Source organism: Plectrocnemia conspersa, unplaced genomic scaffold, assembly GCF_051122295.1.
Source record: "Plectrocnemia conspersa isolate PC_06_02 unplaced genomic scaffold, ASM5112229v1 ptg000008l, whole genome shotgun sequence".
NCBI lineage: Eukaryota > Metazoa > Arthropoda > Insecta > Trichoptera > Polycentropodidae > Plectrocnemia > Plectrocnemia conspersa.
Window position 1 is genome coordinate 6910871 of NW_028277172.1, and position 21088 is coordinate 6931958.

Genomic DNA, 21088 nt, shown 5'->3' on the forward strand with positions numbered 1-21088 from the left:
ATTTGTTATTCTATTTGCATTATAAATTTTATAGGGTGACTATATTTCCCAGAACTCAATTTATTTAGGTTTAAAAATAACCAAAGGTTTTATTTTTTCTGATACCAATGAGACATTTGAATGTTTTTATTTTTTACAATGTTTTTTTTAAAATAAAAAGTGCCGAAGCTTATTTCTTGTGGAAATTAAAAACCAGGACATTTAAGGAAGTATTTTTTATAACAACTAATTTTAATTAAAAAAAAAATACATATAATTAAATTAAATTATTTTTATAAAAAAAAATGAAATTCGCCGCAGGCAATTTTTTTCCAAAAATTACTGATAATAATAGAAAATATATGTACTTAAAATTAATTAAACACAATAAATGTAAAAATTCTTCTGATGAAAACGAGATAATTCACACTTAAATTTTTACAAATGTACAGTAGCGCTGCAGGCGAAATTTTTGTTTTAAATATAATAATATTAATGAAATTGTATTTAAAAATATTTTTATTACCGAAATTTACTATTTATTATCGAAAATAATAGTTATGAAAGTGTTGCTTAAAATTATAATACATTGTTATCAAGTTATAAGTTCAATTTTTAAACAAATTTGACGAAAATTTAAGCACAATAATATAAGCAAAATAAATTTTTCGAAATCCTTGTGCTTGTTTCGAAGAACATAGTTTTTTGAAATTTGGTTCAAAAGATGTGAGATATACCCTTAAATCTACACCTGCGTCCAATTTGTTTCGATACTCATTTTTTAAAAAAACATATGAAGAAAAAGCTTTTTTTACTAATTCTGTACTAGTGAACGGTAATAAGAATTTGAGAGCTTTTTCAGAAAGTTCTTCATATTCTTTATCGATGCTTAACCAAAAATTAATTAGATTGTTTCGTTCAAATTTTACTTGTATAGTTTTGTCACTTGATAAGCCTATTAATTTTTTTTATCTTTTATTGATAACAATTAAGCTTTCTCTAAATTTTCTGCATAGCAGAGGTTTGAAATCCAATTATTATTTTTGTTTTCGGGTATTGGAAAATACTCCATGAAAGACGATTTTAATTCTGTTAAACAAACAATTATATGGTCTCGTAAATCTTGAGACAAGCTTACTTTATTTTCAATCAAAAAAGTATGTAGAGTTTCGAATACTTCCGGTTGATGGTTTTCGATACACTGTTTCCAAAAATCTAATTTCTTAATCATACTTTCAATTTTATCATTAACATTAAAGATCGTCATCGAGCTTTTCTAAAAAATTACATTTAGGAAAAATACAATAGTTTAAATGATATTTTTATGACTGATTTTTTTTTCTATTTTTTATGTCCGCCATTACTGATTATTTTTCGCGTACCACCAACTATCCACTCGCGTACCACCGGTGGTACGCGTACCACAGGTTGGGAACCGCTGTCCTAGATTATTTGCAACCTAGCGTATACTATAGTTTCTTCGTATTAGTAGTAGTCAGAGCAAATTAAAATTCATGAAGTGTTATTTCTATTCAGTGATATCATGATGGTGCAAGACCAAAAAATTAATATTGTACAATTAATTAACTAGAAGTACTTAATAAGTGGTTTTATAGACAACTAAAAAATTCATGGATTTAATCATTTTACAAAAATTGATAGAATACCTTAGAAACATGATATAAGGTCTAAATTATAAGTTTCTTAATTTCTCAATAATATTTTTTTGAATTTGAGAGGAAAAAATGAATGGAAAAAAAGAATATGTTTTGGTTGGAAGCCAAACACAAATAGACAGTCTATGTATTGAGCAGGCAAGTACTGGATGAAACACTTATAACGTCGCCACCGTCTGAAATCGAACACATCTTTTAGTCGTATCAAAGATCAGGTTAAACTCTTTGAAATTTGAATGAATGCTTTAGCTAGATGGTCCAGACGGCCGGAGACGAACAGATGCTTTTTAAAAGTTTGTTTGAATTCTTGTTTAATCCAAGTTAAAAGCAAAGTGGTAGTTTTTGATAAGGTTCTGAAGAAAGTGCTTAAAAATTATTCAGTGCGGTGGCTAATATTATGTCTTTGAAACTTCCATGACAAAATCTTTACGGAATTTTTCCCATACAACATATTTTATACTTGATTTCACAATAAAATTATATTGATGAAATTTAAGATTTTTAAAAATATTTATGTAGTGTCTGAAAAATAGTATATATTTATGTATTATGTTTTGGAGTTTTTTTGACTGTTTTTGATTTATTAATAAAATAATATTTATGTATAGTCATTTTTAAATTTCAGTTGGCTTCTCAGAATTTTAAGGGTCATCTTGGTCGATTCGCTTTAGCTCCCCTTTATTTTAATAAAGGTTAAACATACGTATTTTTGTTGGTTGTATTAACAACATATTTTTATACAATCATATCAACTTTTTATCAATGATTTATTATAAAATGTAAAAAAATTATATACAAACATTTTTATTTTAATACCCCAATACCTTTGAAGCTTTACAGTCAATGAATGATACTTGTATACTTCAAATATGACACGAGATTTGATTAAACTATTTTAATAAAATATTATAGTGCGCTGGGTAATTTAATTTATATGGTAAATAGGAGCTGACCTTCCAGGAATGTAAATTTTACACTTGAGCGTGACACGCGATGCGTACGTCATACGTAAATATGTAAATGTTTAAAAAGAAAATATGATAACCTCTGGGAATATGTGTATTTGAGATTACAAATACAGAGCGGCACAAAAAAATAAAACACATTTCAAATTTTAATATCTTGTAAAGCATTAATTTTGTGAAAAGATATAAAAAACATTTATTTAAATAATTGAAACAATTTACTAATTTTGATATTTATCTATCACGAAAACACTAAATTAAAACCATTTTTACTAACACTATTCGTGATAAAACGCTGTTCTTAACAATCGCTATAATAAATAATAGTTATACATCTTTGATTGTCGCTAATGTATTATAACATAAATTTTATTACCCGACTTATCTAAGATCAAAGCTTTTCAATCGTACTAACTTATAAATTATAATAAAATAGCGATAAAAATGAAATATTTTTTGGCCGGCTCTATTTAACTTTATTATAATAATTTCGCATTTACATACGCGGTCTTTGTCAAATAATAGAGTTTTCGTATGAAAGGGAAAGCCATTTTCCAAAAGTTTCCGTTGACAAACTCGTTTTCGACTTGCGGTCAAAACTCTTCTTCAATGTGCCTAATACATACATTAAACCTAATGTAATAATATGTGACAAAGCACTGTAATATGGTACTATTAACGAGTTGTCAAAGATATGCCTATTTATTTACACAGCGAAAAAACTTTTCTGAATAAAATTAACATACATACATACATAGTTTATTAAATTAACCATAAGAAATTCAATAATAATTATCTGGTTTATTTATATCACAAATTAGAGACTTTATGTGTACTTCTTGTTTAAAATATATATATATATATATATATATATATATATATATATATATATATATATATATATATGTATGTACATGTTTTTAAGTTTTATTTTCTAATAATTCAGATTCAACATAAATATTTTGAGAACATTTAAAAGAAATTTCCAATGAATATATTGAAGTACGATGTTAGTCAGCAACAAAAATATATCCAATAATGTATATTTTTGCTGCATTGCTAAATTACATTAACTAAAAAATTAGTCATTTAACACAATTATAATTACAAGGGCAAGAATATGCAAAAAAAAATAAAAAATATTTTTGTCACGTAAATGTCGAACGATTACAAACAATATTTAAAAAAGGTTTTAAGAAACACAATAGAGAATTACATTGTTAATCATGGAAAGCAGTTCTTATCTGGTTTTGAGAAACGGTTTAGCGTGTACATATGTATTAAAATTATTTTTTTAAATATGGATTTTGTAAAAGTAAAACTTTATTTGTTAAAATTCAACTAGACAAAATTTAAATATATTTTAATAAAACAAGATTTATACATACTTTTAGTCTTTAGTCAATGGTTGCTTCAATCTTTAGTCACCTTCAGGCTGATTTTTAGCGACTTATTAACTCTCAATCGAATTGTGCAGTTCTGCTCGACTGGCAGAAATAGAATTTCATCTCCATTGTAGTGGATTGTATTTTAATATCAAATTTCCGTTGATAAAAGAACCTTTGTGTTACACTGTTTTCTCCTGTCAATTTAATATTATATGTTGTAAGGTCTAATCTTTGGAATTTGATATTATTTACATATGTATATTATAGAGCTCTTTTAGTAATTTATAATAAATAAACTCGAGCTTCAAGTATATTCATTGAACACCTTAATATTACAGGATTTCCAACGTCCAGTTATAAAAATAACATATGCTTAAAAATTAAAGTTGCTTTAAAATATCGCTTTTTAAACTAATGTATAAAAAATACTTTCTTAAACTAATTCTTTAAAATGTTTATAATAAATTATTATCAAAAAAGTTTTTATTTAAAGATTAATCTGATTTAATAATTGTTATTATTCCATTGTAACATTATAGGTATAAACCCAATGCGTTACAACCAAAAGATGAACACAAACAACACCTTCTAAATAATATAAAATACATAATTATAATAAATTCGCCGCATCGATTATGAAATTCAATAAAATATAAAATAAAATGAGAGAGTAGTTGTAAAAAAACTTATCTCTGCAATTAAAAACCTAATAATATTCGAGATAAAATCTAAAGCATTAAAGATAAAATATTGTCGTATAAACTTAAAATGCTAAAACCAGCATTTAATTAAATATAGAAAATAACTAAATCGCTTGAAAATTTGCAACAAAGCCTGGAAAATTACGGGCAAGGTAGAGATGTTAGACGCTTTTTCTGCATCATACAAACTCCCTAAAAAGCTTAAATACTCTAAAACTAATAAAAGCATCCGCAATAGGATTTAATTCGCAAAATAATCTCACGGGAAATTTAAAATGTCATTTAATACTTTAAAAAATACCGCCCGCTTATCTCTTATGTATTTTCCAACCATTTAAAAACCGTTTAAATTTATCCGATATAAAAAAATCATAAGAATCCTACAGATCCGATTAATTATCGCTCTTTTCATTTCCCGAGAAATGTGAATTCTTGATTTTACGTCTCAAAATTCTCGAAAATTTTTTATGAAATAAAATAAAGTATCTTAAATACATTATTACTTATTAAGAATAAATAATGATGAGTACATAAATCTATATATTATTAAGTATTAAAAAGTGGAAATCTTACCAGCCAGATAAATTATATTTTCACTAGTAAAAATATATATCTACTGGTGAAAATGTATTCCGATATAATTTCATTAAAATGACGTATTTAAAAAAATATTTTTGAAATACTTTTTTTATAGATAACCTAATAATTTATGGTTTAGGCTTTAAAATTAGAGACGTTATTTCACTTTTTTTGGGGGGGGGGGCAAAAGTTGGGCAGTCTTTGTTTATTTTTTTAATATTATTTTATTAATTCAAGGAGGGACAAATGGCAGCCTATATTATGCGATTTAACCCTTTGAGCGGTATCGCCGTACATGTACGGCGATCGATCTATTTGATATATTTACATTTTATTATTTATAAAAAAAAAATTATTTGATTTAATGTAAATGATTTTTATAGAAAATAATATCAGTGAATTGAAGAGTACGAAAAAAATGAACCTAACAAAAATATTTTATAAAAAAATATTGAGAGCCTCTGAATTAGATTAAGAAAATCCACTAAAGCCGAATATTATAATAAAAATATATAGAATAAATTAACGAAATTTAACAATAGAAAAGTGTTAAAATTTTTTATTAAAATATATTAATTCAAAAAAGTAGTAAAATAAATTAAAGTTATAATACGTTGAAAATCGTTGATTTTTTTTTATAATTTTTAATAAATGCAATATAAAATAATAATAAATAAATAAATATGGAAAAATACGTGAAATTAACTCACTCCCAGATGTATACTAACAAATATATGGAAAAATATGTATAATTTAACTCACTTCTCAAAGGGTGAACGCTGTTAGAGCACCTAAAACCCAACATCCACAAGCTCATACCTGAGATACCATAGAATTACATCGATAGAATCGGCTGCTGTAAAAGTTTGAGAGGTGGCCATTTAATTAATATTATTTTTTATAATTAATTGAATACGTAAAATGTTTTATTAATAATTAAAAACTAGCATATCTTTGAATTTGTGTTTTTTTTTATTAAAAAAGCTTGGAAATTAAAGTTGGATCTTCCCTAATATATGATATATTTTAGCAAAAATAATGAATTGCAAAAATCAACTAAAGAACTACTCTTGATTAAAATAAAACATTCAGAGAAATTAATTCTCGTGACATAGGGCATAAGATAATAAATATATGATAATTGATTCGTCAATATTGCCTTTTTCAGAATTTACTGCTCTCAAAATATATTGTCTAACTATTGAGTTAAATTAAAAACAGTATTTTTTTTTATTTAAAGTAAATATGTACGTGAACGTAAAAACAAAACTTTTTAGATAGAGAACCATGAATAGCAATTTACACATTTAGGTTTTGGGCGGTTGGTACAAGCGGCTCAAAATTTTTTTTTTTAAATCCATCGATGGATTAATAGATTTTACGACGAATTTTAGTAATATGACAATTTTATGTAAAAAGGTTAGGAATTACTAAATCTTTTTATCGTAATATAATATAGAAGTATCTTTTAAATAACTAATGAAATAAAATACTGATCATCAAGTCATTTAAAATGGCTTAAAAAATATAAAGTATATTTGATCTGTAATGGTAAAATTATTTTTGCCATGATGGATATGCCTTTGGACTTTTAAAGGTTATTTAACACTCTTTATTTGATTTCAGGTGTCAGACTCAGACGACCGTCGCGTCACGTTGATAAGCGTCAAGCGGGAGTTAGCCGGAGAATACGAGTGCGAAGTGTCAGAGGACGCTCCCCTTTTCCACACGGACATCAAGTCCGCTGAAATGATGGTTGTAGGTAAGTCTAAAAAACAAAAACAAACCTCTGTGTTTTATCTACAGCGACCCGGGGGCGGAGCAGGCACTTTGTTTTTCACTTAATGCCCGTGTTTTCTAGTGGGTGGGTAAAAAAGGAGCCGATATTTACGACCGGAGAAAGAATTGTGTTTTGTGCATTCGAGGCAGAGTTGGGGATGCTTTTTGAACAACCCCTCCCCCCACCAAACCCGTTTGATTTACGGCCAAATCGATGATCGGCAAACCGTGATTTATTGGCCGGATTAACTCGGTCGGATGATCGACTTTGATGCTGGAGTAGCTCGATCACTCGCACGAAATTAATTTGCTAGAGTGCCCTCTTCCGGATTTGACACGGATGTTTAGGGAGAACTAAATAAAAAATCTTTAATACATCAGTTTTGTGAGGTATCGATGCTTCCTAATGAGATAAGGCAGTAGCGTAAAGATAAATACACGCCTTATAAAAAAAATAATATATATCATAGATTAAATTATATCAATATGTACAGCTACAGATCTCTACTATATATTTTGCTCATTTTTTACTACAAATATAAATCACTCTATGGCGTGATGCCAATGGTCTTTCTCTTTTTTGCAAGTTGTATTTATTATAATTTGACGTTGGCATTCAAATCAATTGCAGGAGCAGCGTTTGTTGATATTTAAAAAAATTCTCATACGTCTTTTGGGTACATTCAGTGTATTCGAGCCATAAAATTTGCGTGACGTCAAACGCACAGATGCGGGGTTAAGTGGTCCTAGAGATCCGAAATGGCTGGGGATCCGGTGCCAATGCGAGATCCATTGTTGAGCCAATGATATATATGTTTTCAATGAGAAATATGATAATGATGCCCATTCTTGGCTGCGCCTCCACCCCTCGTTCAACTTTCAAGGTCGGATGAGCTCTGCCGGAATGGGGAAGGTTGGTGAAATTGAAATATTCTTTGTATTCGATAGATGTGGAATGATGGAAGCAGGAAATAGGGGAAGGTTACTAGGTTCTATTTGCCAGTGGTAGATAAAATAGTTTAAAAAATATTGATAATATAAATTGACACATGCTTCATTGCACAGATTTCGTAACCGATCTGGGTGTTCTTGGAGATAATTTTCTTTAATCAATTATACTACCTACTTATATTATTTTGCATTTGTAAATTTATATAATAAGATTGACTTTTATTATAGAGACCATTAATTAGTTTTTTTTTAAATAAAAACGTGTGTCCCATCCAAGTACTGAGCAGAAGCAATGCTGTTGTATATGAACTTCCTATAAACCACAAAACATATTATATTTGATACTGAATAAATATGTTTCAGCCCTAAGTAATACGTGGATCGGTATTATTATTACTTGTAAATACAAAATTCTATTGCTTTTAAAGCCATTTACCTAATTAATTATTATCAAAGATTTTATATATTTTTATAAATAATCATAAAGTTTCTGATTCACGGAAAATAATCTAGATCTGTAACAATTAGAAGCAATATAATAATCAGACATTATTTGCGTATGGGTACGTACGCGTATGTGAGTCTATACTAACATGTGTTTATGACACTATTGCATTAATCGGATAATTTAAAAGTAAGGATTGAGACGTTTCGCATTTTTATTTAAAAATAATTTTATTAATTTATCGCAGTATTGTATCAGACTCTGGATGTTGTCACCATAACTCATTACATACACATGTAACGCATAACGCATAAATCATTTCATTAAGTTTTATCTATTAATATTGAATAAATAAAACATCAATCAGTCGCTAAACCTACAGAATCATACAGTCATATTATTCACGGCGCATCTTTAATTCATTACATTCCTTTACCAGAGACTCGGCGCAACATATGCAACATTCATATTATTTATAGCACAATCAAACGAGCTTCTTTACAGATTTGTTTGATTTTATATTTAAATATTTATTATCATAATTTTATCATATTTTTATAATTGTATTATATTTAAATTGTATTGAACATTTAAGAAAGCAATTTTTGCGTTACGGGAGCAAAAACCGAAATTGAGTGCTGCGTAAAAAGGGTTAGTGAGAATTTTATTTTCGTTACTATTGTCTGGTTAAACATTTATTCGTATTTCAAACACCTTCAAGTTTAATTTCAGCAGTATGTTATTTATATTTATGAAAGAACAACACAATTTTTAAAGTATTTTAGTTTTTAAAAATGTACAATAAAAAATGTAATAAAGCATTGTGCTTAAAATCTTTTTTTTTATTTCTTTACCATTATTTTAACCGCACAAAATGGCACTTTATCGTGATCCGCGTAACTGCCCCTCTGGTGACAATTCTGGCGTTTTCTTAATTAAAGCCTGATTTAAATGATCCTATTGGGCATAATAATGGTTTGGGTTTACTGTCTAGTTTAATTATAATATTTCATAAGCTAATAATCTGAAACGTAATAACACATAATAATATTGGTAGTAGCAGCTTTTACAGTTTAATAGAGAAGTAATCAAATATTTGTTTATTTAATTCATTAAAAAACTTTTTCAAAAATTCAGTTTATTTAATATTATAAAAACAATATCTTGTAAAATAGTGAATCGCTTATATTTGCTACTGAAATTCTCTGATTATAAATATAGCTTTACTTAAAATCAAGCCAATATAAGCTTTCATGTTGTGTCATTATAAAATGTATGCAAATATAAATATCAGCATAATTAAAATTAATACTTATCTATAAAAAATGGGTCTTTAAAAGTTTTGAGTTATTCAGATGAAACCCGTGATAATAAAAATGCGTTGTTGATAAAAAAAGAATTTAATAATAATTAGAGATTGTTGGCACAAATTAAAATTTGTAACATGAAGTTTAAATATAGCATTAGTTCCTTTCAATTTTTTTTGATATAGTTAACTTTATCATATATTTTTAAAATTTGGCAAATATCATAAAAAAATGTTTTTATTATGAACTACAATAAATAATTACATATGATATATATTTTGTTAATTAAGTTACAACTTAATTATATTAAGAAATATTAAAAGCAGAATTTTTTGTGCTAATTGTATTCTAAAGTTAAGTTAACAAAAAAAATCTTTTAAATATATTAGCTAGTATGATATGCCATCTGGTTTAATATAATATAATTACGGTTTTAAGAAATTATAAAACCGTTATTTCATTAAAAAATAGAATAAAAATATGAATCAAAAACTTTTTTATTGGAAATTTTAATTGAGTTTCAAAACCAAAAAAATATGTTTTTTTATATTTTTTTGTTATTTTTATGGAATATAAAAAAATATAAACATAATAACTTCCATATTTGTAATTATATCGACAACAAATTTTTACTAGAAATAGACCTTGTATATATAATATGTATATCAGGGAAGTTTAAAAGTCAGTTGTATCAAAATTTCGTCTATTACAAAATTTAAAAAATCATAACTCTTTTAAAACTGGGCTGAAAAAAAAGGAAAAATGCTTAAAATGTATAAGAATTAGAATTAAAAAAATGAAAAATTGAAAAATTTGTTCTTTTTATAAGACACTGACTATAACTTAGTATTATTTACATAGAACTTTTTCTTAAAATAGGCTCAGATTATGATTTGCCATCTTTTTTAGAAATGGCAGTTATTAAATAAATTAAAAAATCTTAACTAGGCGCCAATTTCAATTTAAGGTAAAACGTATAGGGGTGGAAAATTTTGAGAAATAAAAATTGAAACACAATTAAAATACATCGTTTATAATTTAATTTTAAAGATAATGTTTAAAAAAAATTTTAAAATTGCTATTTAATAAAAAAGTAAAAAATCATTGAGAAAAAAATAACAAGGTCAAATATATTTTAAAATATAAAAATTAAGACTCAAAAACTATTTATAACACATCTTTATATTAAAAAAAATATCTAAATTTTGCTACTACTGTCAGACAATTTTTTTTTAAAACCAAGTAGGAAAAAAATATTAAAATTTAAATTTTACATATTAATATTATTTATATTATTATAATTACATATATATTAATAATTAATTGCATATTACATATATAATTAAAATTAATAAAATAAATATTAATAATATTATTATAATTACGATTAATCAGCACAGATTAGGTTTTCCTATATTTTCCTTATCTCCCGGATGGTCATCAAGATGATTATTTAAAATATAGGTCGTACATAAAAATATATTTTTTTAACAATAGAATACTTTATCGCATAAAGAATATCATTTATAAACAAAAAATATAATCGTTCATAATCGTTGCCTTAAAATTAAAAAACCTACTAAAAAAGTCTCGAAAAATTCCTAAAACTTTATAAGCAATGAATTTTTTACCATTTGAAAAAACAAACGTTATTAGTTGTTGAAACGAACGTCTGTTAATCGGTACATATTAACAGTTTCAAAGCACTTAAATGAAAATTGTGCACCTTACGTAATCGGAGGCGAGAGTCAGTGCATATTTTTGCTATACATGTACCAAACGCAGCATCTCATAAAATCGCATTTAATAAAATAACAACCTTAAAAAAAATATTTATTAAAATTGAACGTTATACAGATACTCGTAAATTAATTTATTAGTACGTGCATTTGGGAACAGCAATAAGTTTAGTTCCGCCCCGATTCAATGACTTTATTTAAGCGATCGAGGACTCTAAGGGACTATCTTGAATTTAAAAATGTATAATAATATATAAGCCAGTTCACTGTCGTACTGAATCACTTCTCTAGTCATTCGCCCTTTAATCTAAACTAATATTTTTTTTGACTTGGAAAAAAGGAGAGTTTAAGTAAAATAACACCAAACTATTTTAAATTGAACAAGATCCCCTATAAGTGCATGAATAGCAGCTATTTATATTAAACTATTTAATAATAATAAATTATATGACTTTTTCATAATAAAAAAAATACGAAAAAACCCTTTACGGTTTGTAAAATGTGCTCGCATACAGTTTTTACATACTCAATTTCTTACTACTAACTCGACGACCTGCTGCATCACTTCAATTAATCAGGACTCTTATGATACCGTTTTTTGTTACTGAAGGCTTATCTTTATCTATATAAAAGTATAAAAATTCAATTGTGCAATAAAATATGTATATACCAAAAACACAAACTTAACTTTTTGAAAAAATATTCCCTTTTTCATGCTACAGCAAAAAATTTGTAATGTTTTCGAACACTATAGGTATTTTGCATCTCGTTATATTTTAAAGCTTGTTCATTACAGTTTTACGCTCAGTATTGTCTATTCAGAAGTTCCCCAAAAACTATTTAACTTCCTGACGCGACAAAGACGTCAAAGAACGACTCCCCCATAAAATAACCCATTGTTTTGCGGCACTTGTTAAAACGTCGTAAAATTGAACGAGAATATTATTCAACACTTTGTAGCGTTATTTGGCTGAACTCCCCAACTGAAAATTAACCTTGGGGGAGTTTTGTGACCCCCGACCCGAATTTACGGGGGACTCGAAAATGTCGATTAATTATTGTTGAGCGTCGATCAACAAAGAGCGACGGCCGCAAATTAACGGCGACGCTTTTTAACGGGCCCTTGATTAGAAAACGGACGCCGGAACGTTTTTTGTTTGACACTTGAGATTCGGTCGAAATTCGATTATGTGTCACGTTTAATAAGACAGCGCTTTACAAAGTGTGTTTTAAAGACAATTGGTAATTTTATTCTTTGCATAATTACTGTTGGCAAGCAATGATGGGATAGCTGCGTAATTTTTATCGTTCCATGGTCACAAATATTTTAGGATCATATTACATTTTAGAAGTGGTATTTTTTTATTGATGCATTTTATTTTATCTACATATGCATAAGATTCTTTGTGATAAATATTTATTAGTTAATCTACATACATCATCAATGATAGAGAAATATTATTTATTTTAAGATTTAAATTAGATTTGTCTATAGACCTATATAAATAATTTTATCAATATATAAAAAAATATACCTTAATATAAAAAAATGTCTATGACCGCTCAAATTACTTAAAAATAATTTAATTAAATCACCTGCGTAACCAGAGCCTAACAATATTTACTCATAACCCATGAAAAACCTTGTCAAAGGCCTTCTCAAAATCCATGTATGCGACGTATATTTGTATCATATTTGGCATCAGAAGATTTTTTCATTATTTATGTTAAAGTCAGTGAAACGGGTAGGACAAAAACAATCCTGTTTAATTAATAAAATTTAATACTGGGTGTTTAAATTCAATTTTAAAATGTTGAGATACTATTTTTAAGACTATAAAAATATACATGTCTTAAGTATGTTAAATCGATTAAAATTATTATGGCATTATTATTTAACATATATACTAAATAATTTCGATACGACGATAATTACGCATTATATCAAACTGTCAATATTGTTATGCTATCAAAAGCATATTATACACACGTATAGGATAATATATGACACGCATTGTATACCAAACATTACAAATACACGCAGAGTAGGCACACGAGGTATAGATAGATCCCTCGTTCAGTAAACACCAATTATTTCTCAATCCTTATCCATTATCTGGCTCCAGGTATGGGTAAGTCGATCCTCTCTCGATATTATCCTGTTGGATTTTCAGGTGCGACTTAATGGCCCGAAAGATTTTCCTGGGATTTTCGCGTCGATTGATCTCTAATCCTACCCAGGTAATTTCTGTTATTGTTTTGTGTGTAAAATTGTGTCCTGCTACAGCGATAAATTGGGATCCATTATCATCAATCGGCAGAGTTAACTACAGAGCAAACAAAATGGTGGTCGATAAATTGACGAGTCTGGGACAACCAGTATTGGGTTCGTGGGAGAAATTAACACATAAAGAGAGTAATTGATATATTTTAGTAGACTATGAAAAAAATAATTGAGGAAGCAAAAAAATCATTTTTCAAAGATCGAAAAAATCACTGATAAAAAATAGAAAATAATTCAAACAGTTAGGTTATATACTAGGTAATCAATCATTATTCTATTTTTTTTATTAATATAATATATTAAATCTGCAGTGTTAACTCTTATTTTTGTGGCGTAAATGTACAAGCTAGTTGTACATTTTATTATTAAAAATATAAAAAATAGAGTGCTAGTAGTAGTTTTTAGTAGTCGTTTAGCCACGATGTGTTATTGTTTTTTTGTTAAATTCCCAAACTACAAAGACGATTTGTCTCCCCTCTCCTTATGCATGTACCGAACCGATCAATCCACAAAGTTAACTTGGCACCAAAAGAAAGGGAGGGGCGTACACAAAGATATGAATTCATATTTGCGATCGAAGCATCCATCCCCCGGGGTGGGTTTTTTTTTTTGATTGATGACGCTCTGGGACGAGAAGTGTGAGCTTTAAAGGAAGAAAGACCAAACACCATTGTGGAAAGAATGAGATTTCTTCGACGAATGTATTGTGCTATGTGTGTGTATATAATAATATAGTATTATATATCATCGGTAGGGTGTGTGTGTGTTTTTTTTTATTGGTTTGTCGCGGAAAGCGAGCATCTCTGAGAATGTTTTCGGTATATATGGTACAATAATAAATATAATATTTATGCGCTCGTGAAACGTGAAATATTTCGTGGTGTTGAATAAAAATAAAATTGTGGGTGATTTGTATTTTTTTTATGTGAAACATCCGCGAGGATGAGGATGTTGTGATGGAATTAATATTTAAATATATTGACACGATGATTATGTAGAGAGGTAACGCATAGCTATCGTGGTCCTTGTACTTTAATTCATAAAGAAACAAAATATTTGTTTTTCATGTATGTAAAACAACAATTTCAACAAAGAGATATGTGACCATGGAACGACGTGGACGAAACCCGTTTAATTTCTTTAGGTATAAAACAATAGCCTATTGTGTTTTTCATTTTTATTCTTACAAAATTGTTTGAAAAGACGTTCATCTTTGGCATTTTTTTTTAAACTTTAAACATTTTATAATTGAATGTCTAATTTCATTTAGATTAGGTTAAGGCTTGTATTTTTTTTTGTAAAAGACACAATGTACAAGCAATATATTTGGGTTGCCATCCTTCGTTCACTTTAAACAACCGTTTTTTGCCCCATAATGGCAGTAGCACATGCTGATATATTTTTCATTGCCTTTTATCTAAATAAATTTTAATTTTATTGTAAGTATCAATGGCTATAGTTGTAGTTTTAAAGGTTACATAAAACAACATATCTCCTTAAAACCCCATTGGTAATATATCTTACTTCAATACAGTCTGTTTCTTAAAGTTGATTCTTTACATGTATTGTGAATTTTCTTGCTTTTATTTTTTTTAAAGTTCTGGTTCTTTATCTCACTAAGAGTGGTATTACTTAGTGCCATTTCTTTTGCATCTTTGTCATCATTCACTTTCTAGCTATGAGCATGAATATTTCATTACTAACCTCAAATTTTATCTAATGAATTTATTGCCAATCTTCTATTTAAATTTCTTCTTTACATTCTTAAATTGCCTCGAATCATAACGCTGTTTAAGTTCAAATCCATTGTTTCGACTTTAAGACGACATTTTTTATAGATTTGTTTATCAAAGTAGGTAAACGAACATCATGAGTAGTTGGTATAAAGCAAAAATTAAAATAATCACTACAAATAATACTGACGATTTTTTTTGTTTTACCTCTCATTTTACGCATTAGAACTATATTTAAAATAAGCTCATAAAATGTTACAAAATTATTGTAGGACACTCACAAACACATAAATTAATTTTAACCTCAACACGCGTCGTATTAAACATTTGTGCTAGTGTTGCCATATTTTTTTAGAAAGTCATGGTTGCGATATCAAAAAAAATTGACAAATTAACAAAAAAATATAACTAATAATATTGATTTGGCGTGGGCCCTACGTAAAAAACACTAGACTAAGGTAAAATTAAAAAATGAGCTTTTTTGTTAAAATAGGGCACCACCGTGAGAAAAACTTTTTAATGATTAAATCGAAGTACCAATCATAAATCAGAAAAATTGAAAGTTTACGTCGCAAACGCCCAGAAAAAATATATTATTATATAACATTTGTGATTTTCATCGGGATTCACTGCAATGTATGAGGGAAATCTGTTTCAAATAAAAATTACATTTTTTTATTTGGCCGTTTTACTGAAATGGTTGAAAAATAAAATCTGCTATAAATGGGGCTATAAGTATAAATACAGGAACGCTGGCAACTAACGATAATTTTTTCGTTCATTCCCAAAGAGAATTTTTCTTACATTTATTTTGAAAAACAAGGCATCACAAAAAGTTTAAAATATCTTTAACAGGAACTCACGAAAATCATAAAAAATTCGACTATGAGGTGGCTGACTATCAAAGACTCTTAAAAACATCAAAAATTGCATCAGCCGCCGCTTCTCTCTTCACGTCACCTGCTGCAGCTCTTCGTCCGAAATCCAGATTTTGCCTGGAGTAGATAAAAACTTCACGTAAATCTAACAAATGTAAATTGTACGTGATTATTCGCAAATACGAAAATATAAAAACCAACATTTTTATTTAAATATATAGGTGTATGTAATGGTAATTAACCCAAATTACACAACTACCACCTTACATAAGTTCCAAAGACATGGTTAAAATATGTATTAATAATGTATTATATTATTTAATATGAGTATAATATTTATATTATTAATATTTAACAGTAGTATTTTTTTAATTCAAAATAGCGTTCGCTACATTTACCGCACTTGTACAGGGCCGCATTACACATTTAAATTTATTTCAATCAGATAGTAGCTGCTGTTATCGCACGCCGTTCAACACTTTTCGACGTTCGTAAATTGCGTTTTTGCTTTCAATATTTATTGTCGTTATCGCTATAGGCCTGCGAAAGCAAAAATTTTGGAATTGTGATAATTTAAGCTTTTATATATATAATAAAAATAAATTTAACTACATTTGTTAACAGGATACACTTATGTATTTAATTAATAATCCAGTAAAAATATTATATGCTAGTGTTTTTTTATAACCCGAATTTGCTAAATATTTTTGATTATAATTTGGAAAACTTTTTTCTGTTAATGTGGTATTTGTATACTACAATAAAGTACAGATTATTTTAAATTTAATTATACACATATGTTAATTGCTATTACCGGTGTAACTATATCCAGACCTGCCTAAAGAGATGGTGGAAGAAAGAAAAAATTCCCTTAACTTTATTTTAAAAAATATTACGTACAGTAAATAAATTTACAATATGGAAAAACTGAGCAGCAAATAAAACACGACTAATTATTAGGTAAATATTAAGAGTAGATATGATTTAATATAAAATATGATTTCAAAAAATATGTCGAAACGGTGGCTGATTTTTATATTCATTTGTAGCATAGAAAGGGTTAACTCGTGCCTATTAATATTTATTCAAGAAATTATATTACGATGTAAAAAATACATAAAACTCCATTTTTGTCATGAGGCCCGGAAGCATTGTTTTCTCAGGGCCCGGGTTTGCTCTCGACGGCCCTGACTATTTATCTTATATATTCCATGCAGTCAAAAGTATACATTCGTAGCCGCAGCATCGCGATCTCGTACAAGCAGCGTGGAAACATATATATTGTCGCAAATCTCTTATAAAACAATGCCATTGTATTTCATTTTGATTGTTTATCAGCATCACAGATCCTACGTAGTGTTATCTCAAAAATATAAATAAGCGGGATCGGAAAACAGGGCCAGCAATTTGTCAACGACGACCCTTTCGACCTGTTAAGGTATATGTGTGTATGTGTGTGATTAACGTTCCATACTTAATTGCCTATACGGTTCCGATTGTGCTACATCGAAAAGCACTACTGGAACTTTTGGCAATAAATTACGTATAGCCCGGGGCTGCGGCCCTCTCGACAAACGCCGGTCACTGTATCATTGCTAGTCGAAGCCCCCGAAAAACCTTTCAACCCCGATACACCCCGAAATGTATTTATAAGGGGGGGGGGCAATTTAATTAATTCACATCCGGCATCGTAGCGAGGTCAACCGGGAAATGGGGCACATCAATATTTTTTATTTTTTAAAGAAACAGCATTTTGAATAAAAAACTGAGAGCTTAACTCAACTTTCAAGTAAATTGGCTATCAGTAGCAATTCATCCTAATATTATAGCATATCTCAAATTCGGTATAATATTATGTTATATATTACCTTTTCTTTGTTATAAATCCATCACGTAACGAATTCGTTTATTATTTTTCACAGAAATACCCAACGAAGAACCGAACGTATCTGTCGACAGAATGAGGTACTCAGCTGGAGATCGAATTAGAGCAAATTGCTCCTCTTCCTCTAGTTATCCAGCGGCCAACATTACGTGGTTCGTCAACGAACAGAAGGTAATAACTATTGCAAATCTTATCATGGAAAAACACTCGTTTATTTTTATGTTTTTAGTAAATAAGTAAATATAATATATGAAAAAATATCATACACATAGAAAAATCAACTAATAAAACATAAAAATTTTAAATTTTAATTGAAGTAATAATTTTATTATTTTTACCTATGATCAAAGCATATATTAGGTTATTTCTAAATAAATATCGTTTGATACTGATTTAAAGCTATAACACTGATATAAGTCAATATTTTACAATTTAAATTGTAATTTTTACACTCTTTTTTTTGTATTTAAATATTTTAATAATGACATGTTTAATAACTTGTGTATTCGCGTACTTAAGTTATTTCTAGTTCTATTTTATAAATCTTTCACATTTAATTTACTTAAACTGTTTCAAAGTTCTATTGGAGCAAATAAATACCTAAGTACTAAAATATTAATTTAAATTTTTACTTAACCTTTATAAAGAAAAAATATTGGACTAAAAAAAGCAATTTTTAATTAATTTTTTTTTGTTTTAACAATTGCACACAAAAAACAATAAAAAAATATTTATTGCATATAAAAATAATAAACCAGCATAATTTGCACCACTATACACCTGCATATTGGAAAATCACAAAAAAAGATTTTTCTTTGCAGGCCGGAATACCGGCCCATAGGACGGTAAACCAGCCGTTTTGGTTTCAGACACATATATGTATGTATGTACTAAAAATTAAAAAAATAATCACGTATTTTTAATGTGTGTTAAATATAGATAATATTATTTTCACTGTTTTTTTTTTATTGAAGTACAAAAGTATCTGCGTTTTTTAATAAACAGTAAACAAGTATTGAAAAAATTATTAATGTACGTATATTTATTTTTTGACAAAAAAAAATGTTTAAAAGTTTATTGAAAATTTCAAAATAAAATCTATCTTATTTTTTTTAAATTTAGAAAGCAATATTTATCTATATAATATTGGATTACCTGTGCACTAATGTGATAAATTACCTGTGTATATGTACTTTTAGTTTATAAAAATCGTCAATACAGTGTAAAAACATTGACTGGCTGTCGGTATCTCACTGCCGTGAGGTACCGAAGCTAGCGAGTGTGCGGATATCGGACCCTCAACTTTTTGGGCTTTAAATATTATTTTTGCTTCGTTCTGGTTTTAAATCTGGTTTTAAGTGGTTATTTACATAAATATTGAATATTTAAGTTCATAAATACTATAAAATTTGAATAATTAGATGTAAAATATTTATTTGCGTATTTTAGTATTCTTTTAATAAAATTTACACTTATGTATTAAAATTCACCAAAAATATATTTATTAAATAGTTGATAAATTCATGAACCATTTAATTACCTTAGGGCTAAAGTATTTAATTATCTCTGTGTTAAATTACTTATGTAAGGAAAGCTCAAGTACATTTAAAAAATATATTTATGTTTTAAGAGTTTATTTATAGCAGTGTACTTTTTATCATAACGATATTCTTTCATTAAAATAGGAAAATTTGGGTAATCTTAATAATCTGTAATAATCGATCGAAAATATATATTATTCACCAATTCCGATCTCTCAGATAAAGTTGAAATTTAAAAACACAAAGGTACATATGTGATTTCTGGTCAAAGTACTCAAGTTCTCATAAACTTAATGTATCTGAGTAATTTCGTAATTATTTTAATAAAGTAAAATTTAGTAGATCGTGTGCAATTAAATTGCAACATTTAAACTGTTTTTAATTACTTAAATATTTATTTACTCAAATATTCTTGTACCAAAATACGAGAGTATTTTAGTGTTTGTGTATAATAATATGATTAAAAATAATTTTAATAAATCGTGTTTTTTTATTTAAGAATTTATTTAATGTACTTAAAAGGTAAAAAAAGTACAATATAAATTATAATATTTACTATACTTGGTCTTAAATATTTAACTATCTAAGTATTGAATTAATAAAGTACTTATGTATCTGCGTATTTAAGCACTTTCGTAGTTAAGTTTCGAAGTACATATGATTTAGAATTTTAGACAGACATACAAAGGCTTCAAAATAATGTGCATATTCGTAGAAAAATTGTATTATTATAATAATGTATGTTTATTTAAAATATTTTTCCTTATTAATTTATTTAAATGTCATTTTACAAAATATAAAAAAACAAGTCAATTATAAAACTTAATTTAACTTTTTTATTTACATACAATATTATTAATAATAAGTTTATGGTAAAAATATATTAAAAATGTACCTTTTAATTAAAAATTAAATATGCAATTGTAAACAAATAAATAAATAACCTTTTAAACTTTTCGGAAAAGCTTTGAACAGTTACTTTATATACTTAATATTATGTAGTAATGTAGTTATATATTAAACCAATTGACTAGATATTAAAATATATTTAAAAAAAATATGTATAATATATTGAGTGTCGTAATTATTAATTGTATGAAAATAAAGTTAAATAGAAATTAGAAAAGAATAAAATCTGTCTCAGATACTATTTAATATAATTATATATCAGCATTTTATAAGAAATTTATAAACTATATTAAATCCTTACCATTAAAATCTTACTTTTAAAATGAAAAAAATATATCTTAGCTTTTAA

The 21088-nt window shown here is 27.2% G+C and overlaps 1 protein-coding gene across 3 annotated transcripts in view; it reads left to right on the forward strand.

Annotated features, from left to right (window-relative positions):
• LOC148232834 (uncharacterized) overlaps positions 1 to 21088 on the forward strand; it is a 248966-nt gene that overhangs the window by 226926 nt on the left and 952 nt on the right. For all 3 annotated transcript variants that reach the window (XM_088190570.1, XM_088190569.1, XM_088190571.1), the window contains 2 exons: positions 6915 to 7050; positions 18327 to 18460. In XM_088190570.1, the coding sequence (XP_088046696.1) occupies positions 6915 to 7050; positions 18327 to 18460 (270 nt within the window). The remainder of the gene's footprint in view (positions 1 to 6914; positions 7051 to 18326; positions 18461 to 21088) is intronic.